Here is a 21665-nt window from a genome sequence, read left to right as displayed (position 1 = left end):
GCCGCTGCCTTGTCTTCTTCAGGTGGAACAATCTTCAAACGAGCCCCTATTACTATTGCGCCCTCAAATTCAACTCCTCAAAAGCCAGAGACAACTAGACTGAATGAATGCTAAATCAAGCTCTCTCAAATGAGAAGCTGGCGGAAGCAGCACAAGCTCGGACACGCACTCCACACTCCTCTATTCGACTTCTTCCATGGCAGCTCGGCGCGGACCTGGATCCCCATCGCGTAGAGCTCAGGAAGACCAGCTCCTGCAAAACTTCGACGCCGACTCTCGTCTCAGGTTTATCATAATGGGCTGGTTAAGGAGGTAAACCTTTACCCGCACACAGCTATAAAAGGAAGGTCTAATTCCTGCTAGGGTTTGTTATGGAAGAGCCTTGTTCGTGGGGAGCCTTATGTTATTTACTATGCACCTATAGATTCGGCTATTGGCCGAGAACAGGCAAAACTTCAAGAGAAGGTTTTAGAAACTTTAGCGGTCAAGGAGACAGATCCATCTAGGAAAGGTAAGTTCAATAGAATTCTGGGCGTCGACTTTGAATCGGGCACGGTTATCTTCCCAGCGGGTGATCCACCCAGATTGGGCAGCTCAGTGTATGGAAAACCAGCTATACTCAAGGAGGCCATTCGTGCAACACATGAGAGTGGGATCGTTAGCTTTGGCAGTGGCATAGCACTCAGCCCCCACTTCTTCCTTACATCTGCTCGTGTGACCAAGTCGTGTACCCGGTGCCTGAATGGAGATTTTGTCCGACCAGAGCACTTCGATATGGCAGACAAGCCACGGTACAATCTGAAAAACATATCCAGGGACGAGGGCTGCGACTTTGCGCTGATGCGTGCCACGACTTCATCTAGTGCTGGGATCCTCTGGACTTTAAGACGAAGACAGAAAAGCCAAAGCTGCTCAGATCATTCCAGTACTTCTTGCTGCCGTGCTCCCCCGTGGACAAGGAGCCGTGCTGCATAACTTCTTTCCCAGGAGTGAGCTCTGTGTTGAAGCGAGCGGACGCCGAACTCTTGCATGGCACCATTAAAGGGGGCGCAGAGGCCACAGCTACAGGGATGCGATGGAGGCAGAGGTGATGGAAGCCCGGGCGATGAAGATGGCGTTTGGAAGGCCTGGGATTTGAGTCCTGTGGATTTTGAAGCACGAGCGCCACTGGCGCCTCTCGGGTGGTGCCTTGCGATGGATTGAGGCTGCTAAGAAGACGATGGTGGAAGAAGAACCTCCTGCAAAGAAAAAGCCCAAGTCTTGAAGTTACTGGACTAACATATCCGTGATGAGCTTTATCAAATTTTAGGTCTCATGGTTTTTGCTGATTGTACCTCTACCAACTGGATGAAGACCACTTCTTTTAATCTTATAACTACACAATTCTACATTTAAAAAAATTATTATATTGCTACCATTAAACGATACGAGCTTCAGAGAGTGAAAAGCTTTTAGTTATCAGCTATTTAAAAGGACGTGTGACTTAGATTTTACTACTACACAAGTTGGACATGAGAGCGCAGCCAGCCTTCCTGTCCGCCTCCTCCATCCCGAGCAACGATCCAAACGCGCCCCTCCCGGCCTCCACGCTCTCGCAAGCGCTCAACACCGTCGTCCAAGTCACTCCACTCGGCTCAAACGGCATCTCCTCCGCCAGCCTCACCGCCTCCTCCACCCGGTTGGCTCGCCCCAGTGTGTCCATCACGCAGTGGTAGTGCTCGATGCGAGGAGCCACCCCGTGCTTGGACTCCATCTCCCGGAAGAACTTCCAACACCGATCCACCAGACCCCCGCGGCTACACGCGATGAGCAGCGAGGTGTAAGTCACGGCGCTCGGCTCCCATCCCCGGCCTAGCATCTCGCCCAGGAGCTGGAAAACTCGGTTGGTGTCTCCCTGGGAGCTGTAAGACGTGATGAGCGCGTTCCAGGTGATGGCGTCCGGGCTGGCGATGGAGTCGAAAGCTTGCTGCGCGTGGTCGAGGCCGCCGCACTTGCCGTAGGCGTCGACGAGCGAGTTGGCCAGCACTGCGTCGGACGAGGCTCCGCAGCGGCAGATCTCCGCGTGGACGAGCTTGGTTGAGCTGAGAAGACCGAGAGCTCCACAGGCCTTGAGCGCAGCAGCGTAAGTTCTAGCGTTGGGTGACGAGCTCCACGAGTTTTTCTGCCGCTGGAGCCGCGAGAACAAGCCGAGTGCCGATGCTGCGTCGCCGTTCTCCACGTAGCCGAGCATCAGTGCGTTCCACGAGGCCAAACCGTGGCTCGAGGGACTTTGCTCGAAGATCTTCCGGGCGTTGTCCATGCTGCCACACTTGGAGCAGAGATCCACCGCTGCGCTTGCCACGAAGATGTTGGATTCCAGTCCCCGCTTTACTGCCTGATCGTGGACGGCCATCCCGCGCTGCAGCCACTGTTTCTTCTTGACAAGCTTCCCATCGCCACCTTCTTTCGAAGCCTCGCAAGTGCAAGCTCTCATCGCGGCCACGAAAGTCTGAGCACTCGGCCGGCAACCCCGAGCTTGCATCTGATCGAAGAGCCTGAGAGCCAGAGCTCCTTCGCCGTTGTCGATGTATCCCAGTATCAACGACGTCCAGGAAACCACTGTCGGATTCTCTATCCTGCCGAAGACTCGGGAAGCGTCCGCCATACTTCCACACTTGAAGTACATGTCCACGAGCATGTTGGCGACGAAGATATCCCGTTCGAAGTGCTTACTCGCAGCTCGAGCGTGAATAGCCATCCCTTTCTCGAGCGCTGCCACCTTCACCAGCTTCTCTCCGCGGCCTTCCTCTTCCTTGGCTGCCAGAATAACGCAGGCTTTGAGCGCGGCAACGTAGCTTCGATCGTCTGGACTAGCTTCGTCTTCTTCGTTGGCCATGCGGACAAACAAATCGAGTGCTGCTTCCGGCTCCCCGTTCTCGGCATACCCCAGCATCAGTGAGTTCCACGACACCGCGTTCCGCCTCGGCATTCGCTCGAAAGCTCTCCAAGAGTCGAGGAGGCTTCCACACTTGGAGTAGACGTCCACCAGCGTGCTCCCGACGAAGATGTCCGCCTCGCAGCCATACTTGACGGCCTGCGAGTGCACGGCCACGCCTTTTTCCAAGCACACCACCTTGACGAGTTTCCCATCGACTTTGCTGCCAGCCTCGTCCCCGGCCAAACTCGAGCAGGCCTTCAACGCCGCCACGAAGTTCCTGGCGTTGGGAGTGCAACCCTCGCCCAGCATCCGTTCCAGCAGCTCCAAAGCCCGCTCCGAATCGCCACTCTCCGTATACCCGAGCATCAGAGCGTTCCAGGCGACAGCATTCCGGCTCGACATCTCGTCGAAAACTCTGCTAGCGCTGCTCAAGTCCCCACATCTTGCGTAAAAGTTGACGAGCGCACTTCCCAGGTAGATATCTTGTGCTATAGCTAAAGCTCCCTGTAATACTCTTACGGCTTGGTGGTGAACAGCCATTCCTTTCTCCAGTGACTTCATCTTCACAAGCTTCCCGTTGATGTCCTGGACAGCTTCCTTCGTTGCCAGTCCAACACACGCCTTGAGAGCCACCACGAAGGTGCGCGAGTCAGGGACGCAGCTAAATGTCCGCGACTGCATAGCGGAGAAGAGTTCCAAGGCCTGTTCCTCCAAGCTGTTCTCCGCATAACCCAGCATGAGAGCAGTCCATGCCACGGCGTTGCAAAGTGGCATTCTGTCAAACACGCTGCGAGCGTCCACCAGGCTTCCACATTTGCAGTACATGTTGATGAGAGTTGTCGCTGCGTAGATGTTGGAGCTCTCTCCAGTTGCTACAGCTCGGGCATGGATTTTCCTACCTCTGTCCAAGTCCTTAGAGCTGCTGCAAGCCTTCAATTCGGACACCAGAATGAAAATCCTCTTGGCTTTTTCCAGTCTCTCGAGCGTGCGCTGTTGGGAGCTCCTTACGTCTGGACTGGAAATCCTCTGCATTCCTAAGCTACAAAACCCTATCAAACCCTCAGTAGAACAAAAAGAAAAAGAGCTCAAATTTCGTCAAACCGTGACCGTGCTACAAGTCAAGAGATTGGCATCCTCCATAGCTTCTTGTTCTTCTTCTCAACTGTAAGAGCACACAGTGAGTAAATGAGAAACGAATCAATCTTACTACATCACCCATCATCCTTGAGACGGCTGAAATGCTCGAATCCTGCTGGAGAAAAACTCGAACTTTTAGCTAGACACTCTTTAAAATGCCTCACCGAGGCATTTACAGCGAGCAAAACCTTGAAAGTTGCGAAGCACTGCTGCTCCCAGCGAAATCCTCGTAGCATTACGTTTCTTGGGGACAGGGGACAAAGGTACAGCAGACCTGGAAGGACAAACAAGCTTTTTCGTGAGAGACCGAGAAACAGGAACTGGAAGGAGGAAAAGCAAGAAGACCGTGAGCTGGAAGAGGATAATCCATCCTGCTCCAAATGAAAACCACCAGAAGAGCGGGACGTTGTGACGAATGTAGCTCGATGGACGCGAGGAGAGGGCGAAAGTAGTCGGGCGGGAGGAGCTGCTACTCGCCCTGCTACCACCAATCTCGCAGCCATAGCCAAAACACGTCTAAACCCCACACCCTCTCTTATCGTTTCTGACTGGGAACTTAATGCCGACTGGCCGAGAGATAACACTGAAGAAAAAGCTCTTGTTATTCGCGATGATAAACTCTCGCCAATCTTGTCAACAAGCAAAGAAGACTATCCACGCACCTCAAGAATTCAATAGCATCACCTGGCAGGAAGAGACCAGTAAAACATGCCATGGAAAAGAAGCGAAAGAACAACGAAATGAAAAGAAGAGAGAACCTTGATGCTTCAAAACACTGCTCTCGTGACGGTTCTGACGCTACGCTTTTCGGAGACCTTAGGCAGTGCTGGAGCCAACCTGGGTAGAGAAACACAACACATGAACCACCATCCAGAAACAGGGAAATACAAAGGCACTAGAAAAGCTCGACGAAATGAAAAAATTCGTTTTGCCTGAAAACCTGGGTTGATACAGGTACCTCTAGCTGGTGATCATAGCTCAGGGAAGACAAGAACAGGAAAGAAAAAACACGGAAATTAAAGCCACAGATTCATCTGTGACAACGGACGATGGACTCCAAGGATAGTGTGCTAAATTCTGAGAGACTCAGCCATCATCGTCCCCTCGACTGTAGCAGCGGCCTGAAATTATCGAGAGACACCCACTTCAAGAAAATGCCTGCAACCCGAAAACGCGCATGAAAAAAAAAAAAAAAAATGCCGCAAGAAAGCGCGAGAGACCACCCCCAGATCCGAAGGGAAGAAACAAACAACAATGCAAGCAAGCTTCATAGCAAACAAAGACAAAGAAAGAATTTTCCTTACATTCTAGGCTCTTGGATCCACCGGAAATCAGCGAGACGAGCCTGGACGAGGCCGTGGCATTGTGCAAAGGAAACAGCGACACGAGCTCCCGACGAAGCCTGGCAATTCGATCGAAAGAATGCCAGAAGAGAAATAAATGTATACCTGGTCTTGATTCGAGCTTCTTCGAACGATCGAGGCAACGATCGATGGAACTGGTACTGCGGTTGGGCGCCGGAGGACCTGGGATGGAATTGCGGCCTGGCAGCGCGAGCGCGGAAGGCGAAGCGCCCCGCCATGCGACCTACATTGGCCGCTGCCATAGCCCTAGTCTAAAACCCTAGGGTTTATAAGCTCTATAGAAGAAAAGCGATGGCGGCAAGAGTGATGAGGCGGCTAGAATTGAGGAGGCTTCCCCAGCTCGGGATTCCAGGCGCGCGGCCACTGCGGCGATCGATCGCGATCCCATCGCCGGAGGGGCAGGCGAGCGCCAGGATCAGGTGAATTTCCAGTGCATGGATTCGATCGATCGAGCACAAAGGAGATTTTGTTTCCAGGATCCACAGGGGGATTTCGTCCATGGTGCCCAAGCACAGCGCCACGGCGGCGGCGCGACTGGTGACCGGGATCGCGGTGAGCTCCGAGGCGACGCGCTGGGAAGGTTAGCTTTTTCTCGCTTTTCTCGCGATCGAGAGATCGATCGGTTGGTTGTTCTTTGAGCTTTTCGACAGGCATTCTCTTGAAGTGGATGTTCCTCCAGTACTGACCGAGGGTTGATTGATCGATGGTAGCTCATGACATTCCCTGCAGAGAGCCTGATCAAATGTAGGATAGGAAAAATGCAAATGCTAGCTTTAGGGTTCCTCCTATTAGGGTTTCTACGAATTAAGAAAAGGGGAGAGCTTTGAATTGGTCCATCCAAAAGTTTCTAGAAAGCTCCAAGATCCAGGAATTTTTTAGGGTTCCTTGTACCACCGCCAGGTCTCCAAACACACGTCTCAACCAAAGAAATCACTCATTATAGACAAGGCCCAACCCTCCAGGAAAAGGCCAACACAGAATTCCCAAGCTCGTCCATAAACACTGAAGTTAAGCATTGCTGTCCCCATTGGAAACACGTTGTAGCGAATAAAAACCCAAAGAAAAGAACTCCAAATAGAAAAGAACTAAGTACCAAAAAAAAAAATAGACGCGTTGTCGCACAAAAATTAAAACTTTGCGTTGTTGCGTCGTTCCCATCGTGGCACGTAGCCGGCGCAACAACCATCTCCATCACAGCGACCGCCGTGGGATCAGCATATGCCCCAAGAATATCCCCTTCGTACGCCTGCCGTACGCTAAGGAACCCACGGCTGAGATCAGCCGTCGTCATGCAGGGAAATATTCCGTAGAATGTAACGTAAAAGATGACCTAAAATGGTAGTTACACATATAACTACGTTACAGTAGGAGACTTTGACAGCTGGCCCAATGGCGGGACTTCGCGACTTACCCCACGTAAAAACAAAGAGCGTGTCTCAGCGTGTGTGAAGAAAATCCCCGGCCCAGGGAGGGACTGGGTAATTTCTTCGACGTGGAGTAATTGCAGAAGATAAATACCCGGCCCTGGGCTTACCCTATTTCGCCAGGGAGAGAGAGAGAGAGCTCTGTGCGAGAGAGTGAGGGAAGAATTTCTTTCCAGCCCGCAGCGAAATCTCTTCGGCGCGATGGCATTGCAGGCGATTCTCAGGAAGATCTCAGCGCTGGTGCTGCTGATTGGCATTGTCATCGCGGCGGCGATGCCCATGGCAGCGCAGGGAGCACGAATTGGAGCAGGGGCCATGTCTTCGGCGATGGAGATGGATGATCTCTCCCTCGCGGAGCAGCAGCACGTCATGGATCTGGGATTGAAGATGGATGCCACCACCAGGCAGCTCCTCGCAGAGGATCCATACAAGACCTACTAGATTGGAGCATGGGAGAAGAGGGAATCGCCCAAATGGAATGGGGAGGGGTGGATTGGAGCGAAAGGAGGGATTTTTATTCTTTTTCACTGGTCTAGTATAAGTAGCAGCAGCACAAAAGCGGGGAGGAGAAGAGTTCTTCGTCGTTCTTCCTTGGACTTCTTTCTTTCTTTCCGCTGGATTCCTTCCTCCTCCTTCCATTTGGCGATCTCGATTCCTCCATAAGATTGTTTGTAGGCGAGGCAGCATTTTCCCCAGGTTTGTGGAAGTTGTGAGCAGTTTTTTCCCCTTTTCTCGTTTTCTCGTTGTAGTTCTTCCCAACGTTTTCTTTTTGGTTCTATCGCTTGGTTCTCTCGATCAGAGGATAGCGCCCTCCAAATAACACTCTCGATTCTCTCGAGCGTGCAGCATTTGTGTTTCTCCTCCTCGCTCTCGTGTAAAGAAAAGAAAAATTTGTACTCTCCATTCCACAGGTAAATAACACTCTTTGTGAATTCTATCCATGATCTCCAAAAAAAACTCGCGCTCCTTGGCTAGCCAGACGTGAGCTATCGAAAGCGCCAAACACACCCCTCTCGCGATGGATTGATAGAAAACTCCGTGGCAGCATTGGAGCTAGCGATTAGATTACTGGCGCTTCCGGATCAAAGTGCTCTTCCACTTAGAAAAAAGTTGGAAGAGCCGAGAAAAGGAGCGAGCAAAAGCCTGTTCTTGAGGTGACCGGCGAACAACTTGCTAGGCAGCAATGGCACCAACCATGTCTGCAGAGCAAGCACGTAAACACAAAAAAAAAATAAAATTCACAAGGACCAAAAAAAAAAAACAAAAAAAACCTTACAGCACCTTCTCTATAGGACAAGTGTGCTCGGCTGGCTGCCGTCGGATGGATTCGACGGCCAGGATGAGCGAAAGGAAATGCTGCAAATCCCGCCAAGACCACCCAGAATTTGTCCAGAGCTTGCAGACGACTTAAGGGGATGCGGTTGTAACTGATCGCGAAGTTTTTCCTTTCTTTCGGTGCTGGGTCTCCTACTTTCGCGTTCCTGGAGTGGAAGAACAGAGAGAGTTAGAACAAAAGTGGAATGAATGGAAGTAATCACTCACAAAGTCCATGGCGAGATCGTTGTTTCGCCCATTTTTTTTTCGCCTCTCCGTGTTTTTGCTCTTTGTGATCTCCAGACATCAGCATCACCCTCGTAAATGCATCCTGACGTCGATGCTCCCGCATCTCTCTCGCTTCTTCAATGGTATAAATTTTCCCTCTCGTAGCATATAAAAAAACGTACCGATCGTTGCTCGTGACCGGTCCTACTATAAGGCAGACCCGAGAGAAAGATTGTATATCACCTGATCGTGTCATACAAAGCTGGAAAATAAGTGTAAGAAAAGAGAAGTTTAAGACGAAACCATACCTGGTCTAGTTTTCCTGGAACGAAACGCGCTTCTTCACTTGACTTCTCGCTCTTCGGGACGCTGTAGTGGAGGGGGGATCCGAAGAATTGTTGTGCTGGAGTTGCCGCTGCCTCGTTTTCTTCGGGATGAGCAGCTGGCGGAAGCAGCACAGGACGATGCCAAGCTCGGTCACGAACAGCACCGTCGCGCTCCACACGTAGAGTGTCCTCCTCCACTTGTAAACCAGCGACTTTTTCCACGGCAGGTCGGCACGGATCTGGATCTCCGACACGTAAAGTTCCGGAAGACCAGATCCTGGCCCGAATCCAGCTCTCGGCTCCAGCAAAACTTTCACGCTGGCGACGTGCACGGGACTCGCGCGCGGTCGTCTCAGGTTTATCATTTCCAGCTGCAGGACTTGGTACTCCCCGGCCACGTCGAGAAGGACCGGCACTGAGTAGATGAGCGTCCTTGCGTAGCGTATCGGGACGCTTTGAAATCGGAGCATGCACGGGCGACTGGATCTGACGACGACTTCGTTCCGCGCTGACAGTATCTCCGCTGCCACCTTCACGGAAAAAGGACATGCTTGAAGTCGAAGAAAGAAAATGCAAGCAAAGCAAGGAAGAAAAGAGAGTGAGCTCTCACCTGAAACATCCCAAGTTGCCGGTTATAATCTGACTCAGGGAGAGTTAACGACACCCCGACGCGGAGCTTATCCCAGGAGAATGCTGGCGGCCACCGTGAAAGCTCTTCGCCAGTCCCGGCCTCGGAGATGAATCTAAAGTATGCGCTGGGGCGAGCCTCGGTGTAGTTGAAGTAGAGCGGAGCCTTGACGTCGAGAGGTACCTCCACGAACTTGGTCACGTAGAAGTACTCGACGAGCAGCACGGGCAGGACGAGGAAGGCGAGCATGAGCAGCGCGTAAGTCACTGCTAAAACTCCCCATCCAAATCTCTGGACGAAGCTGGCGAGCCGTGGAGCAAAGTCCGACGCGAGTGGCTTGACGCGAGAGTTGAAAAGCTCCGAGAGGTTCTTTCCCGCAGCGCTGGTCATTTGTACCGGGTCGAGGACGAAGGCGTAGAGCAACCCGAGGGTGGAGACGGCGGTGGTGCACGCAAGGAAGATGACCTTGAGCTGCCAGGCCACGGCAAGGACGATGAAATTCGCTGGCCAGAAGATGAGACTGCTCTCGTTGCCATTCTCGACACTGTCCGGCATCTTGTAAACTTCTCGCCTCGCTGCTTGAGGCTTCTCGCCAGCTTCTTCTGCTGAATCCATGAAAACTGGCCGGATAACGTCGTAAAAAATCCCGGCGTCGCGCTTGGAAACTTGCTCGAGTTCTTCGCTTCCAATCACTTCTGCGGTTATCTCCGACTGGTGGTCACTTCCAGCTTGACGAAGAGCTCTTAGTCGATCTGTGAAGCTCGTTTCGTCCGTGTCAACCTGCTCGAGCGCGTCTCTTTCGCTCGGTTCTAAGCTCACCTCGGGGTGGTGGCTTTCTCCTCCATCAACTTCATCTAATGTCTCTGTGGAGCTCGTCTCGTCGGTGTCATGCCTGGGAACTTGCTCGACCTCGCCGATCCCGTCCAAGCTTTCTCGTCGTGAATCTCGCTCTGGCTGGACGATTTCATCGTCGGAAGCCTGCTCGATTTCGCTTATCTCTGAGTGACTATCCTCTTCTCCTGTAAGGCTATGGCTCCCGTTTTCCCCCTTTTCTAGAGCAGCTTCTTCCTCGCGTTGCCAGTCCAGCGAACGATCCTTGCATTTCTTCCTGTTCCTCAAGCTCCCATTCCGCCCGCTACTCATCTCTTTGCGGGGCTCATCCGGGAAGGCGAGCGCGTCACTGAAAGCCTCCTCCTCCGCCATGATCCTCTCCAGAAAATCCTCCTCGCTGCTCTAAGATCACATACCTCGCCGCAAGCTCTTTCTCCCCTCCCTAGCACAGGAGTTTAGGGCTTAAAGAAGAACCGATGAAGTGGCATTTAGGCCAAGCATATCCCTCGACAACGATTAAAGCTAATTTTAGGGTTTTCGTAAGTAGCAAGAAAAGGGTCTAACGTAAGAACTATTCGTGAAGAACTCTAAAAATCCGAGAAGAGAAACTTTAGAATGGTCAACTCAATCACTCTTTCGAATAAAGTAAGGCAGGGGAATCTCTTCTTCTTATTTGTGTACGCCACCATCAATTTTTCCACAAAGAAAAAGATGATCCAAGCATCTCGATCAATCTATCTTCCACAAAGAAAAAGATAATCCAAGTCTTGAGAAACCAAAAACAAAACTTAAATGGATTTCTCACACATAGATCAAGATAGCCTCGCTACAAAATTTAACAGAAACTAATATTAGGGAAGGCAAACTTTAAAAGTATAGTGCCAGGCAATAAGAATTACCATGCCACCTTTTTCAATCTCTTCAAGTAAAGCCGTACGGAATCTATCTTATTGTTGTTCCACAAAGAAAAAGATGATCCAAGTGGCAGTATCGATCAATCAATAGTTTGGGTAGTACAATCTACTGGTGACATTGACGATGAACGTATCGCCATCGATGGAATGCGTGACGAGGTTCGCGATCCCGCGCGCCATCTCAAAGTCGCCAGTGCCGCCCACCACCGAGATGTCCCTGCTGGGCGCCAGGATAAGATCCGCTCCCATGAAGTTGAGCGTGCCATTGTACTCCTCGTTCTCGATCACCGCCGAGAAGACGAGCAGCGCGTTGAAGGCGATCCCGGCCTGGGTGCGATCGTAGATGTAGACGCCCTGGCCGCGGCCCAGGAGCTTGGATCCCAGCGCTGGCGCCAGCGTGAGCGAATCGTTGAAGACGATGACTTTGCCGAATCCCAGGCCGGTGATGTTGTGGTTTGGGCCGGCCACCTCCGCGGCGGTGTTCGTCCATGGATGCGTCGTGTTTTGGAGGGTGTCGTGCCAGAAGAACTTGTACGTGGAGGGCCTCTTGGGCGATTTGGGACTGGAGGAGTGATGAGCGGCGCGAGCGGGGAGGATCAAGAGAGCGAGAGCGACGAGGATGATCACGCAGAAGAGAGTTTTGCAAGAACTTCTATGATCCATTTCTTCTTTGGAAGGTGTACTAATGGAGAGCTCGAGAGACCTTGGTTTCTTTCTTTCCTCTTTGGAGAGAAAGGCCCTGGCATTCCCGAGAGAAGTATGGGTTGATTATATACTGGAAAAGCTTAGCTGCGAATTGTTGACCACCATAGCAAGTTTCCATCGCTGCAGTGCTTCGGATGGAGATGCTCTGCGGACATAATATATTGTTGTCTTCTCCTCGTTCTTTGATTCGTTTTTTGACCTGTAAGAAATAGATTGACCGGTAGTTCCAAAAAAAAAAAAAAAAAAAGAAAAAAGAGAGAGAGAGAGAGAAGCAGACCTTTTTCGCGCAATGGTGTCCGACCCGTCTCTTCTCCGAAAATTCGAAGAGAGCTATAGTGCGAAAATGATCATCTGCCAAACGTGAAAAGAAATGTCTATGTAAATCGAAACTGTAGCGATACCGATTTATCTTCTCTAAAAATCTCAAGTGCCACTAGAACTTACTGTGGAGATCCTCAAAATCTTGCCAGGCCAGCGAGCGAGCCCTGCGTCGTGTAACAAGTAAAAAATTAAGAGCGCTGCTGTCAGCCTGCTTGTGCCAAAGGTCCACAGGTTAAACTAAAAAAGAACCAGACCGCCATGTTCATGGACTTCGTGGAGGCTCTATGATCGAGATTTTGAGACTTTGAGCTATAGTTAGACCTCTTATACCCTGCAAGCTCGTAAAGAAGAAGAGTATTGAGAGTATTGTGTGTCGAATTTACAAACCGGTGCGATATGATACATGCCAAAACTTACAAAAGCCAAACTGATGATCAGGATGCACGCGCAAGCCACTGCTTGCACATGTCTTCGACTGGCAATGCGCCAGTCATTCGAGCCTGGAAAGAAAAGAAGACAGAAGATAAAACATGGCATGCAAGTGTCTTGCTTGCTTACCTGTTGCCGAACCCATTCAACATCTCCAATGTTGTTGCTGCGAGAGGCGATCTGGAATGCCGTTTTCAAACGTCCACACATGACACACGCCAAGACTTTCCTGCACAGAGGCAAATGTTTAACCAAAAAGGAAAGCAAAAGAGCTCGCCACGCACCTGTGAGTACTCGACAACATCTCAATAAGCCTGTCGGGCCTCTCACGGTGCCTGTTGGCATAGACCGAAATGGCCGCTCCAATTATCTGGAACGTTATAAAAGCGTTAGCTGCAAAACACCTCCTTCCAAATAATAACCTGGTCGAGGTCCTCGTTGTCGATCGTTCCTTTGATGTTTCGTAGCAGGTCTACCAAGTTATTGTACTTGCGTTTCTCTGCCAACGCAGCAGCTACACCAGCATATATGTAGACAGCTGCAAACAGAACGCCAGACAATGGTATGCACGACTTTTGAAAGAGTGATTACTCACCAGGAAGTCCGAAGTCATAGATTATTTGAAATGCCAAGTCAAAGTTTTTCTCCACAAGCGCCTCAGCCACTTCGCACCTTCGTCTGGAGCGCGATGAACACTCGTGAGAAACTACGCGAGGTAAAAGAAAATACGCACTTGAAAGTATCGTTGTCATTAGGATTTCCAAAAAGAGAGCGTTTCCATGGAGGGCCGTCCGCGTCGCTGAAGCATTTCACCACTTCCATCTGAAAAACAAGATGAAATAAGCGTCAGGCCCACGCGAAGTTTCAGAAGAGCCAGTACCTGAACAGACAAACGTGCAGAAAATTTTATCAAGTCCTCGTCAGTCAGCTTTTCAGATGGACTCTTTCCACGAGAAGCCTTTGCAGCCGACTTCACGTTCTCAATCGCTTGCTGACGAGCAAGGAGCCCTTCCTCAAAATGACCCTGTCATTCAAATAAGCTCACAATCATTCACAAACCATTGATGAAGAAACGTACCTTAGCACGCTCAAGATTTCGAAGAGCTTGGTCTTGTGTTGCAGAGTTTAAAAAGAGCTGGATGCAGCACAAACCGGCTGCAATGTAGTCTTTCTTCAAAACCTGCACAACCATCCCCCTTAGTTTAAGTTCAACCATGCAGGAAACCGGTACCTGGAACCGGTAAAGATGGTTGAAATGCCGGTGTGTCTCGAAATAAAAGCATATGCGAGTCAGAGCTGCAAATGTATGTTGCGAAACTTGAGTATCTTCGCTGCTAGCAGAAGAAATCCGAGTCTCTATCACATGCTCCAAAATCGGGATAGCTCCGTATCCAACACATAAGTCACATAAATCGTCCACTGTTCCATATTCTGTTGTCAAGCTTGTGACGCTTCCAGATGATAAGTTTGCAGGAATTGGAGGAAGAGTACCCACAGGGAAGAATAGCGAACAAGCTTCACGATAACGACCATGTCGAAACATGAAGCCAAGAAGCAGCGAACGACCATACTGCCCAACCAGCCACAGTTGATTATCTACCAGCTGGTAAATCGAAATAGTTACCTCGTCCAAGTAGTACTTGCATTCCTCGAAACGGACATTATCCAAGTTGCTCAAAGGAACCGAAATCTCGTCCGCATTAAAATAAGAAAGTCGCTCTGACGCCTCTTCCGTAGTCCTCCTGGATCGATCAGCTCTTGTGAATGTTGGTATGTAAAGAACGTTCAAATATGAGTCTGCGGAAAGCGAGTCATCCGATGAGCTTGAAGCGCTCTTCGCCATGTGAACGTACCTATAGCAGGCAAACAGGTTAACAAAGTCGAGAGAGAATGACAACATACAGAGAACGTGCAGCATGGACATCAGCAGCAGGGCATGCCTCCACATTGTCAACTATTCTCTGAACAATCTTGGATGAATCTTCCTTGTATAATTGAAATGCTTTCCTGTAAGTTGCCAGGTTAGAGTGATAAGATGGTCAAACAAAAAGATACTTGCTTGAACTTTAGCCTGGCTTGCGCATAATGTTCTATCCGAAGTAGTGCGTAACCCCATGCTTCCCAAACCGGAAAAACGTCGATCTGAACAGTAGTATTGGTCTCACACAAAGCTAGCAGCACCGAGAAATAGTTACCTTGCATTTCGTGCATGTGTATACGGCCATACCATATCGCTCCTCCTGGATCAAACGGTCACGAAGGAGAAGCGCCGAGGTTTCGTCTGCCACATCGCCTACAGAGGCAGTGACACCAGAACCGAGTAAAAAGTGTAGCAGTTCCACCCGGTTTAACCATATGTCAGCTTCTGACAATAGTTTCGTGAGACTGGTCGCAGACTGACTGTCAGTACCGGACTCTGAAACAGTATCTGGAATTTCCTGGCTCGGTGCTTCTTTGTTGCCCAAGAGTTTATGAAGCTGAGTTCTAGCATCCAGTAGTACCTGCAAAAAGGATTGGCGAAGAAGAAACAAGCCAAGAAAGTGGTACCTGGACAAAAGTTCCCGCTGCATGAAATGCTCTTTCAATTGCTTCCGAGCTCGCTCCAGCTGGTAAGCAGTCTGCACTGAGAATACTCTGGACTTGAGAAACGGCCAGTTCAACCGCAGACTTGGCAGCACTTGCTTGATCAAAACAAAGAGACAGAAGTGCCTGCACAGTACGCTAGTGAGAATAAAAACAAAACAAAACAACCAGCGATAGCTACCTTGAACAAGACAAAACTAGGTGCACTGTCGTACTTATGAAAGCTACGAACGGCTTCGTCTTTGACAGGATCACCAGAGAGAACTCCATCTGTCATAGTTAGAGGTGCAAGCTTCTCATAACCTTCCGGTCCGAGTCCAATTGGTCTATCCTCCTGATACCCAGCCATAGCTTCCCAAGCGGCCTTCTGTGATGGTGGAAGGGTACTTTTTCTCTTTCGGGTACCATCGATTTTATTCCTCGCGTCTCTCGGTGTCCAGGTGAATCTTCGGTTATTGCCATTTTTGTTCCCAGAGGCCGGCTTGATTGGAAGATAATGTGTTTGCCGTTCGGGAGATGCAGGTGCAACATATACAGCTTTTGAAGCGTATGTGATTATGAGTTTGTCATTGCGCAACGATGGAAAAGCATTCAAAAGCTGCAAAAACTCGATATAGTTATAACCAAAATACAGCCAAAAAATTATTGGATACCTGTGACGCTGCCTGGAATTGCTTCCACATAAGGAGTGTCTCTAGTATAAGCTGCGGATGTTCGTGTAAGCCTACGCATCGTTGTTGCCAAGGTAAGGGAAGTGCACCAAGCATTTTGAGGCCCAATGCCAGTCGATCCATCCTGTCGTGCTCTTCTTCCGAGAGAACGCCAATCTGCCGTTTCAAAAGAAAGTGTACCTGCATGCGGTAGTTTAATTTTAATAGTGTAAGAAGGTTCAAGTCAACAAAATGTTACCAGAAGCTGTTTAGAATGCAAATTTGGTAGCTGCTCCATCGCAGCCATTGCAACCGGCAATGCGTCCTCGGGGTTGTTCAGTGAACCGAGAAACCTGATAGCCTCAGCTGGACCTCCACCACTTATGGGATCTGCTGTAAGTAGCTTCACTAGCTGCCGACCTTGGAGCTCCCTCCGTAAGTCATCTGAAAGTTTGAAGGACTCAGCAATATCTAGCGCTGCAGTAACAGCTCCTTTGCCAGCAAGCCTCAAAGCTAGGCCCTCGGGATCTCTATCACATAAGGACTCAACCTGAAGGCAAGACAGTCATAACAAGACGCGAAGTATAATGTCGCAAACCTCTTGCCAGTTCTCAAACTTGACGTCTTCTCGCAATATTTGGCGGTACTGTTGCAGATGCTTTTTAACCCGAATGACCTTTGCAAGACTAGCATTTAGACACAACGTTGATAGAATAACCCGAAACTGCTAATACCTCTTCATAAAGAACATCATCAGTGGGCAAATGGCAGCTACACATGGTCAACACGTCGATAGCCGCATCCAGCTCCCAACGATGCAAGTACCTAAACGCCAAGCCGGTGTTTCAGATATACAACACAAATTACATGCCTTACTTGAGAGCAAGCGTCGCTGCTAGGCGTTTGTCCTTCAGACGTATACAGTATTGCCAGCTACTGTTCCACAAGTTATGGTGGAGGCTCAAATGACTAGAGCTCGGAGCGCTATCTTCACCTCTTTCGATAAGAAGTTGCAAGAGTTTGTCCGGAGCTCCAGCTTTTAGCCATCGATCGGCAAAAGTTAACGCGTCTACAAGCTTCCCATTCTTGATTAAGCTTTGGAAGAAACACAAAGGAGAAAAGACATGTCAAAGAAAAGTATAAATAAACGCTTACCTCTCCACAGCCTCGTGATATGGATATTCATCTTCCCAAACGTGATTAGCAGGAATAGATTGTTCTTTGATGACAGCACCTTCAGCTGGAATTTCCGCTTGTGTGTCAGTTTCGGCCTGCTTTCTTTCGTCATGATCGTCTTCATCGGCTAATAGTTCAGAATCTCTAGCGCGCTTGAGTTTACAGCGTCTCGGACTTGTTTCCTTCTGTACAAGAGCCTCCTTAGGTGACAGAATAGATGAGTCACGAAGTGTTTGCAAATTCGCTTGCATTTGAATCCATCTTTGCAATGAAGGAAACCTGTGAGCAAAGGAACGGATGAGAAACATCGACTAGCAAAATACAGGATACCTTTCTGCTTGCTCGACAGCAAAATCATTTCCAATTTTCGAGTCCTTGTTACCAAATACACATGCCAGGATAGTTCGCACGGGGGAGAGTGTACTCAAGAACTTAATGGTGTCCAAGTCCAGCTCATGGGATGGGTGCTGAGAAATTGTTGATGCGCTGGGAGGAAGAACTGGCGACACACAAGCAGAAATTACTTGATGCACCAAATCTATTCCCATCACTTCAGCAACTTTAGCAGCTCCATCCGTGCTGCGCCTCTCAAATGCTAGTCGAGTTAGCAACTGCAAAATAGATAAATTCCATGGGAAAATATAAAATGGAAATCCTCTGAAACATTCTTACATCACCCGGACTCTCGTACAAAAGCGAGAAAAAGTTGAAGTCGTGAGTTGTATCCACACCGTCGACAATATCTCCAATGGTTGCCACATAGAGGATGAACGCGGACAAGTAAGCCATAGGCTTGTTCAGCAACGGTCCCAAATATCTCCTTCCTATCGGCCTTTGATGTAAGGCCTCGTCAGTGCTTCCGGCTGTTTCATGTGTCCTCAATAATAAAGGACGAAATCCCAGACCAAGTGCGAAACCATTCTCCTGCTGCTTTCGATAAAATAACAGCCTCGAGGCAGGATCCTCGTGCTCCTCATCCGCTAAGGCCTTTACAAGGTTGTGAAGCTTGCCTACACAAGAAAATTAAACAAGCTCGAACAGGTATTAAACGAACTTACCACTTAAAAACTGGCCTTTCCCATTATGTGCATCGTCGATTATCTGATGTAACATGGTCAAGGCCCGCTGCTTTGATCCCTGGCGCAGGCTTTCGGAGCCAGAAAAAGCACTAGTGCCAGAGAGAAGAACAGGAAGGGGTTGATTATGACCCTGAAAAACGCAAAGTGTTACACACGAAACACGCGAAAGAAATAGAGCCCGACCTGTTCCAGCAACTCGTAAAACCTTTGAAGAACACGCTTGAAAAGTGGTACGAAATGCTGCTCATGTGTGGCCTCAGATACCAACGATCGTGACTGGAAATGGAAAGAGATGTGAATCACAGAGAAATTGTGTTTCAACCCTTACTTCTTCCAAAAGCAGCATGGAGGTCTCAATAGATGATGTGCGCGTTGCAGCAACATCCAAACAAGTTACACACTGAAATTTCGTTAAACTCGAATGTGGATCTTAAAAATATCAGCTTACACTTGACTCTGGCGCCAATGAACGAGTAAAGCGTTGTAATTCTTCTGGACCCTGAAGGAAAGTTCAGTACAAATGCCAAAGCGTCAAAGCGGAACCCATACCTTTTTTTCCCCAGCAGCATTATGAAGCCATTCAGCCAAATGCAGTAGCACATTATTTTCAAGCGTAAGCGAGTACCGCTGGACTGCATCCTTAGCTAAGTCATATTCAGATCTCAAAATGCACCTAGAGACCCGAATGGGAAAGGATTAACAAAACACAAAAGAAAAGAAAGAAAGAAAGAAAGAAAGAACCAAGCAACTTACATGTTTAGCAGTGAAAGAGGTGCGGAGTGAAGAATACCAAGAGCTGATTTCCACGACAGTTGTTCTTCAGGACGCAAAATCAGTCTTTCAACCACTAGCAAGCGCCAGTTCCAGTCCTCGACAAAACGGCTTATTTTGAGGCGCTCGTTCTCCCAGCACTCCCTCCATTCCGGATCAAGTTTGGCTTTCCCATAAGCCAAACTGAAACCCGAGGGAGGGAGATAGCGATGCAGTATTTCCAGCGTGCGCCTCACAAAAAGCATGACAGGTTGTTCACGGTCCTCAATTAATCGTTGAGAAGTGTCTAGCGACTGTAAAGCCTCCTCAATAGGCATGTCTTCCAAAACGTGCTCCTCCTCCATTTGAAGGAATGTGACGATCATACCGAGCATCCAGAGCTGAAAACAAACACAAGTTAATACACACCACAGTTCATTTCTCCACTTACTCGGCGGACTGGAGTTTTTATCGCTTCGAGATGTTGCTGAAGCTCACTCAACGATGTCAAGCCCGCCGTCTTAATTTTATCTTCTGCTGTCACTGCTATCATTGCTACTGCTGTAGCCTGAAGAGCATAATGCATATATAGAAGTTCCAAATCATTATGCCTTTTAAGACCGAACGTTAGCAAACAGATGACGCAAAACCTCGGACGTCATACCTATGCATCAAATCCAGAGATGAAGAAACCGGCTGAAGTTTCAACAAATTTACCGCATCTCGCAATCTTAGATTCGGTATCATATCGAAGATAACCTACAGCCCGCTTGTTCGTTCATTAGCAAGAGTTTTAATGGATGAACTTACACGAAGAGGGGACTCATCAGCAAGACGTTCAAGAACAAGATTTTCTGCAAAACTGTCCGACGGTACTGTTGATTCACTCTTTAGCAAGCGAGGCCCTTCAAACTCATTTCTTGAGCCGGATTTTACTTGTGCTACAAAATACGCTACTTCCAAGTTGTAGCAAAGTCGATCACACAGGTCTTCAATGCACGAAACCTGCAAGGAATGCAACTCAGCAAAACGTTTTACACGGTCGAAGAGAACTTACTTCATGGACAAGCTTTCCTGAGGTAGGAAAGCCTTTACCGAGTTTCGATTCCGAATACCAAAGAATTTCCATCATATTACGACGGCCGGTTGTGTTGCACGTCAAGAGGTTCCAACCCATGGCCGCAACTAATGGGCGAAGCCTAGGAAACGGAACAAGAACCTGAAGAGGAAAACACATACACATTACTTACTACAAGAGCCTGCCAAACAGTCCCATACAAATCAAACTCAGGCTTATGAGGTTATTAGAATCTATCTGTCTGTCTACCTGTGTGCAATGCGAAGGAATGCGGAGGGATGCAGTAAGAAACGATACAATGGCTGGAAGCATACATACATCTGCCGCAAGCTCGAGTTGAGACGTCCTGATGGCATCCAGAGCAATCTTCGTAGCTGTCTCAAGGACGTGCTCTCCTTTCGCCCGAGAATGATGAAAAGCGTTTCGCATGAACTCCCGCAATACTGTCTCGACCGTTGACACATTCTGTTGCTGCAAGGCTTCACGTTGCTGATGCAAACTCCAAAATGGACGTGGAATAACACCTTGAACTTCCTGTTCAGCCTGAATAGGCTTATCCTGGGAAGCCTGGAAGCAGCAAACCAGACGAGGATGAGCCAGAAAGTCGCGTTAGCACGAAGACTTACCTCCAACACACTTAGCAATCGGGTGCTACCAGAAGAAAGAATGCCTTCATAAGCCAAGGAGAACAGCCTTTTGTTGTCAGCCACAACGCACCGGTCACCTAGTAGCGATACAACTTCGCTGCCAGAACCAGAACAACTCAAACAATGAGTTACAATCAATGCATAGATTCACCTGAAGTCAGCCTCCGGGACTCCACAACGCTCGTCCAGGTACTTCAAGTGGGAAATCCCTTTTTCTAATTCCCCTCGATCGACAAACTCTTTGATGCGCTTCAAATGAACAAGCTGCACCTGCTGAAGAAAGATAAAACCGAAACCATCCCCGCGGAACTCCTCATCAAGCTCGCTCTGCCTTCGAATATTTCTACAAATCGCAGCCATCGTCTCAGGCTGAGCGACGGTGTAACACTCGACCCAGCTCTCCAACTTCTCCAGCTGCTCTGCGCTAAAACCAGAATTTACACGGCCCTGCTGCGAAGAACCAAGCAGCCCCTCCAATCGTCCGAGGAAAAAAAAGGTGATATCGTGCGAAAACCCCGCGTCTATCACTCGACTCGCCGCTTCACTATCTACACACTCTCCCGTCGCGTCGACACCACTGCCCTGTGCCTTACTACTACTCGATCCTAAAGTTCCATCACCTATCTCCCTTTTCCCAGCACCATCCAGAGTGATTTTCCCTTCTAGCATCTCCAGCAGGAGGAGCATTTCCACCAATTCCCTGACGAGCTCGATGCCGGCAATGGAAGTCCCGTCCAGTTCTTCCAACTCCAAAACACACATCCATGCGAGCTGCGCTGGCGATTCCACCAAAACACCTGGCATGCGGCCACCGACAACCACCACGGCCCGCAGCAATGCGATCGCGGCCATCGCATTCTTGTCGGACAGAGTCTTGATCGCTGCCCGGAACGCCTCAAACTGACCTAGGAAGAGATGATTCGCGGCGACGCGAGCCAGGATCTGCTCCTCGTCCGTCGCCAGGAATTCACCCTCGCCATCGCGATCCTCGCCCTCCTCCTTCTGCTGTTGGTCCCGAGGCCGGGATTCCATCAGCGCCATCGCCCCTCCTCTGCCATTCTCTTCCATGCCTAGAAGATCATAAACCCTAAAGGGTAATAGAATATACTCAAAAATTAAAGTACAAAATTTAAAGAAGAAACGGATCTTTGCCCTAAAGTTTAT

The 21665-nt window shown here is 49.3% G+C and overlaps 5 protein-coding genes across 10 annotated transcripts; all 5 read right to left on the bottom strand.

Annotated features, from left to right (window-relative positions):
- Positions 1-1483: 1483 nt before the first annotated feature.
- On the bottom strand, positions 1484-3949 carry LOC112350042 (pentatricopeptide repeat-containing protein At5g27110-like). Its single transcript, XM_024685502.1, has one exon. It carries the CDS (start codon positions 3947-3949, stop codon positions 1484-1486), a length of 2466 nt encoding a protein of 821 aa, XP_024541270.1.
- Positions 3950-3983: 34 nt separating this feature from the next.
- LOC112350093 lies at positions 3984-5683 on the bottom strand. 5 transcript variants are annotated; one of them, XM_024685731.1, is made up of 6 exons: positions 5503-5683; positions 5359-5456; positions 4813-4891; positions 4243-4328; positions 4133-4169; positions 3984-4079 (listed from the first exon to the last, which is right to left on the bottom strand). In XM_024685731.1, exons 1-6 carry the CDS (start codon positions 5658-5660, stop codon positions 4076-4078), a joined length of 462 nt encoding a protein of 153 aa, XP_024541499.1. In that variant the 5' UTR covers positions 5661-5683; the 3' UTR covers positions 3984-4075. The 5 variants fall into 5 exon arrangements, with proteins under 5 accessions (XP_024541499.1, XP_024541496.1, XP_024541495.1 ...); XM_024685728.1 differs by lacking the exon at positions 4813-4891 and adding an exon at positions 4400-4637 and having other exon boundaries at positions 4128-4169; XM_024685727.1 differs by lacking the exon at positions 4813-4891 and adding an exon at positions 4400-4637.
- Positions 5684-8516: 2833 nt separating this feature from the next.
- Positions 8517-10606, bottom strand: LOC9648237 (seipin-1). Of its 2 annotated transcripts, none has more exons than XM_024685725.1 (3): positions 9321-10606; positions 8693-9240; positions 8517-8627 (listed from the first exon to the last, which is right to left on the bottom strand). In XM_024685725.1, the coding sequence occupies exons 1-2, from the start codon at positions 10539-10541 to the stop codon at positions 8698-8700; spliced, it is 1764 nt and encodes a 587-aa protein (XP_024541493.1). In that variant the 5' UTR covers positions 10542-10606; the 3' UTR covers positions 8517-8627; positions 8693-8697. The 2 variants fall into 2 exon arrangements, with proteins under 2 accessions (XP_024541493.1, XP_024541492.1); XM_024685724.1 differs by having other exon boundaries at positions 8532-8646.
- Positions 10607-11089: 483 nt separating this feature from the next.
- Positions 11090-12369, bottom strand: LOC9648236 (disease resistance response protein 206). The gene is made up of 2 exons (XM_024685615.1): positions 12233-12369; positions 11090-12139 (listed from the first exon to the last, which is right to left on the bottom strand). Exon 2 carries the CDS (start codon positions 11744-11746, stop codon positions 11168-11170), a length of 579 nt encoding a protein of 192 aa, XP_024541383.1. The 5' UTR covers positions 11747-12139; positions 12233-12369; the 3' UTR covers positions 11090-11167.
- A 97-nt stretch (positions 12370-12466) lies between these two features.
- Positions 12467-21571, bottom strand: LOC9656299. Its single transcript, XM_024685614.1, has 36 exons — positions 20653-21571; positions 20481-20598; positions 20173-20421; positions 19834-19995; positions 19587-19781; positions 19441-19535; positions 19228-19387; positions 18780-19177; positions 18576-18699; positions 18475-18525; positions 18355-18426; positions 18210-18302; positions 18006-18156; positions 17620-17957; positions 17278-17558; positions 16927-17226; positions 16648-16866; positions 16506-16596; positions 16370-16447; positions 16031-16321; positions 15775-15972; positions 15303-15719; positions 15086-15247; positions 14734-15039; positions 14598-14680; positions 14441-14545; positions 14163-14391; positions 13770-14108; positions 13617-13718; positions 13419-13562; positions 13272-13360; positions 13134-13216; positions 12961-13076; positions 12823-12908; positions 12668-12767; positions 12467-12609 (listed from the first exon to the last, which is right to left on the bottom strand). Exons 1-36 carry the CDS (start codon positions 21567-21569, stop codon positions 12544-12546), a joined length of 7008 nt encoding a protein of 2335 aa, XP_024541382.1. The 5' UTR covers positions 21570-21571; the 3' UTR covers positions 12467-12543.
- Between the last annotated feature and the right edge of the window lie 94 nt (positions 21572-21665).

The sequence above is a fragment of the Selaginella moellendorffii genome, unplaced genomic scaffold, assembly GCF_000143415.4.
Source record: "Selaginella moellendorffii unplaced genomic scaffold, v1.0 SELMOscaffold_45, whole genome shotgun sequence".
NCBI lineage: Eukaryota > Viridiplantae > Streptophyta > Lycopodiopsida > Selaginellales > Selaginellaceae > Selaginella > Selaginella moellendorffii.
Note: the sequence above shows the minus strand (reverse complement) of the source record. Positions and strands in the feature narration are given on the sequence as shown.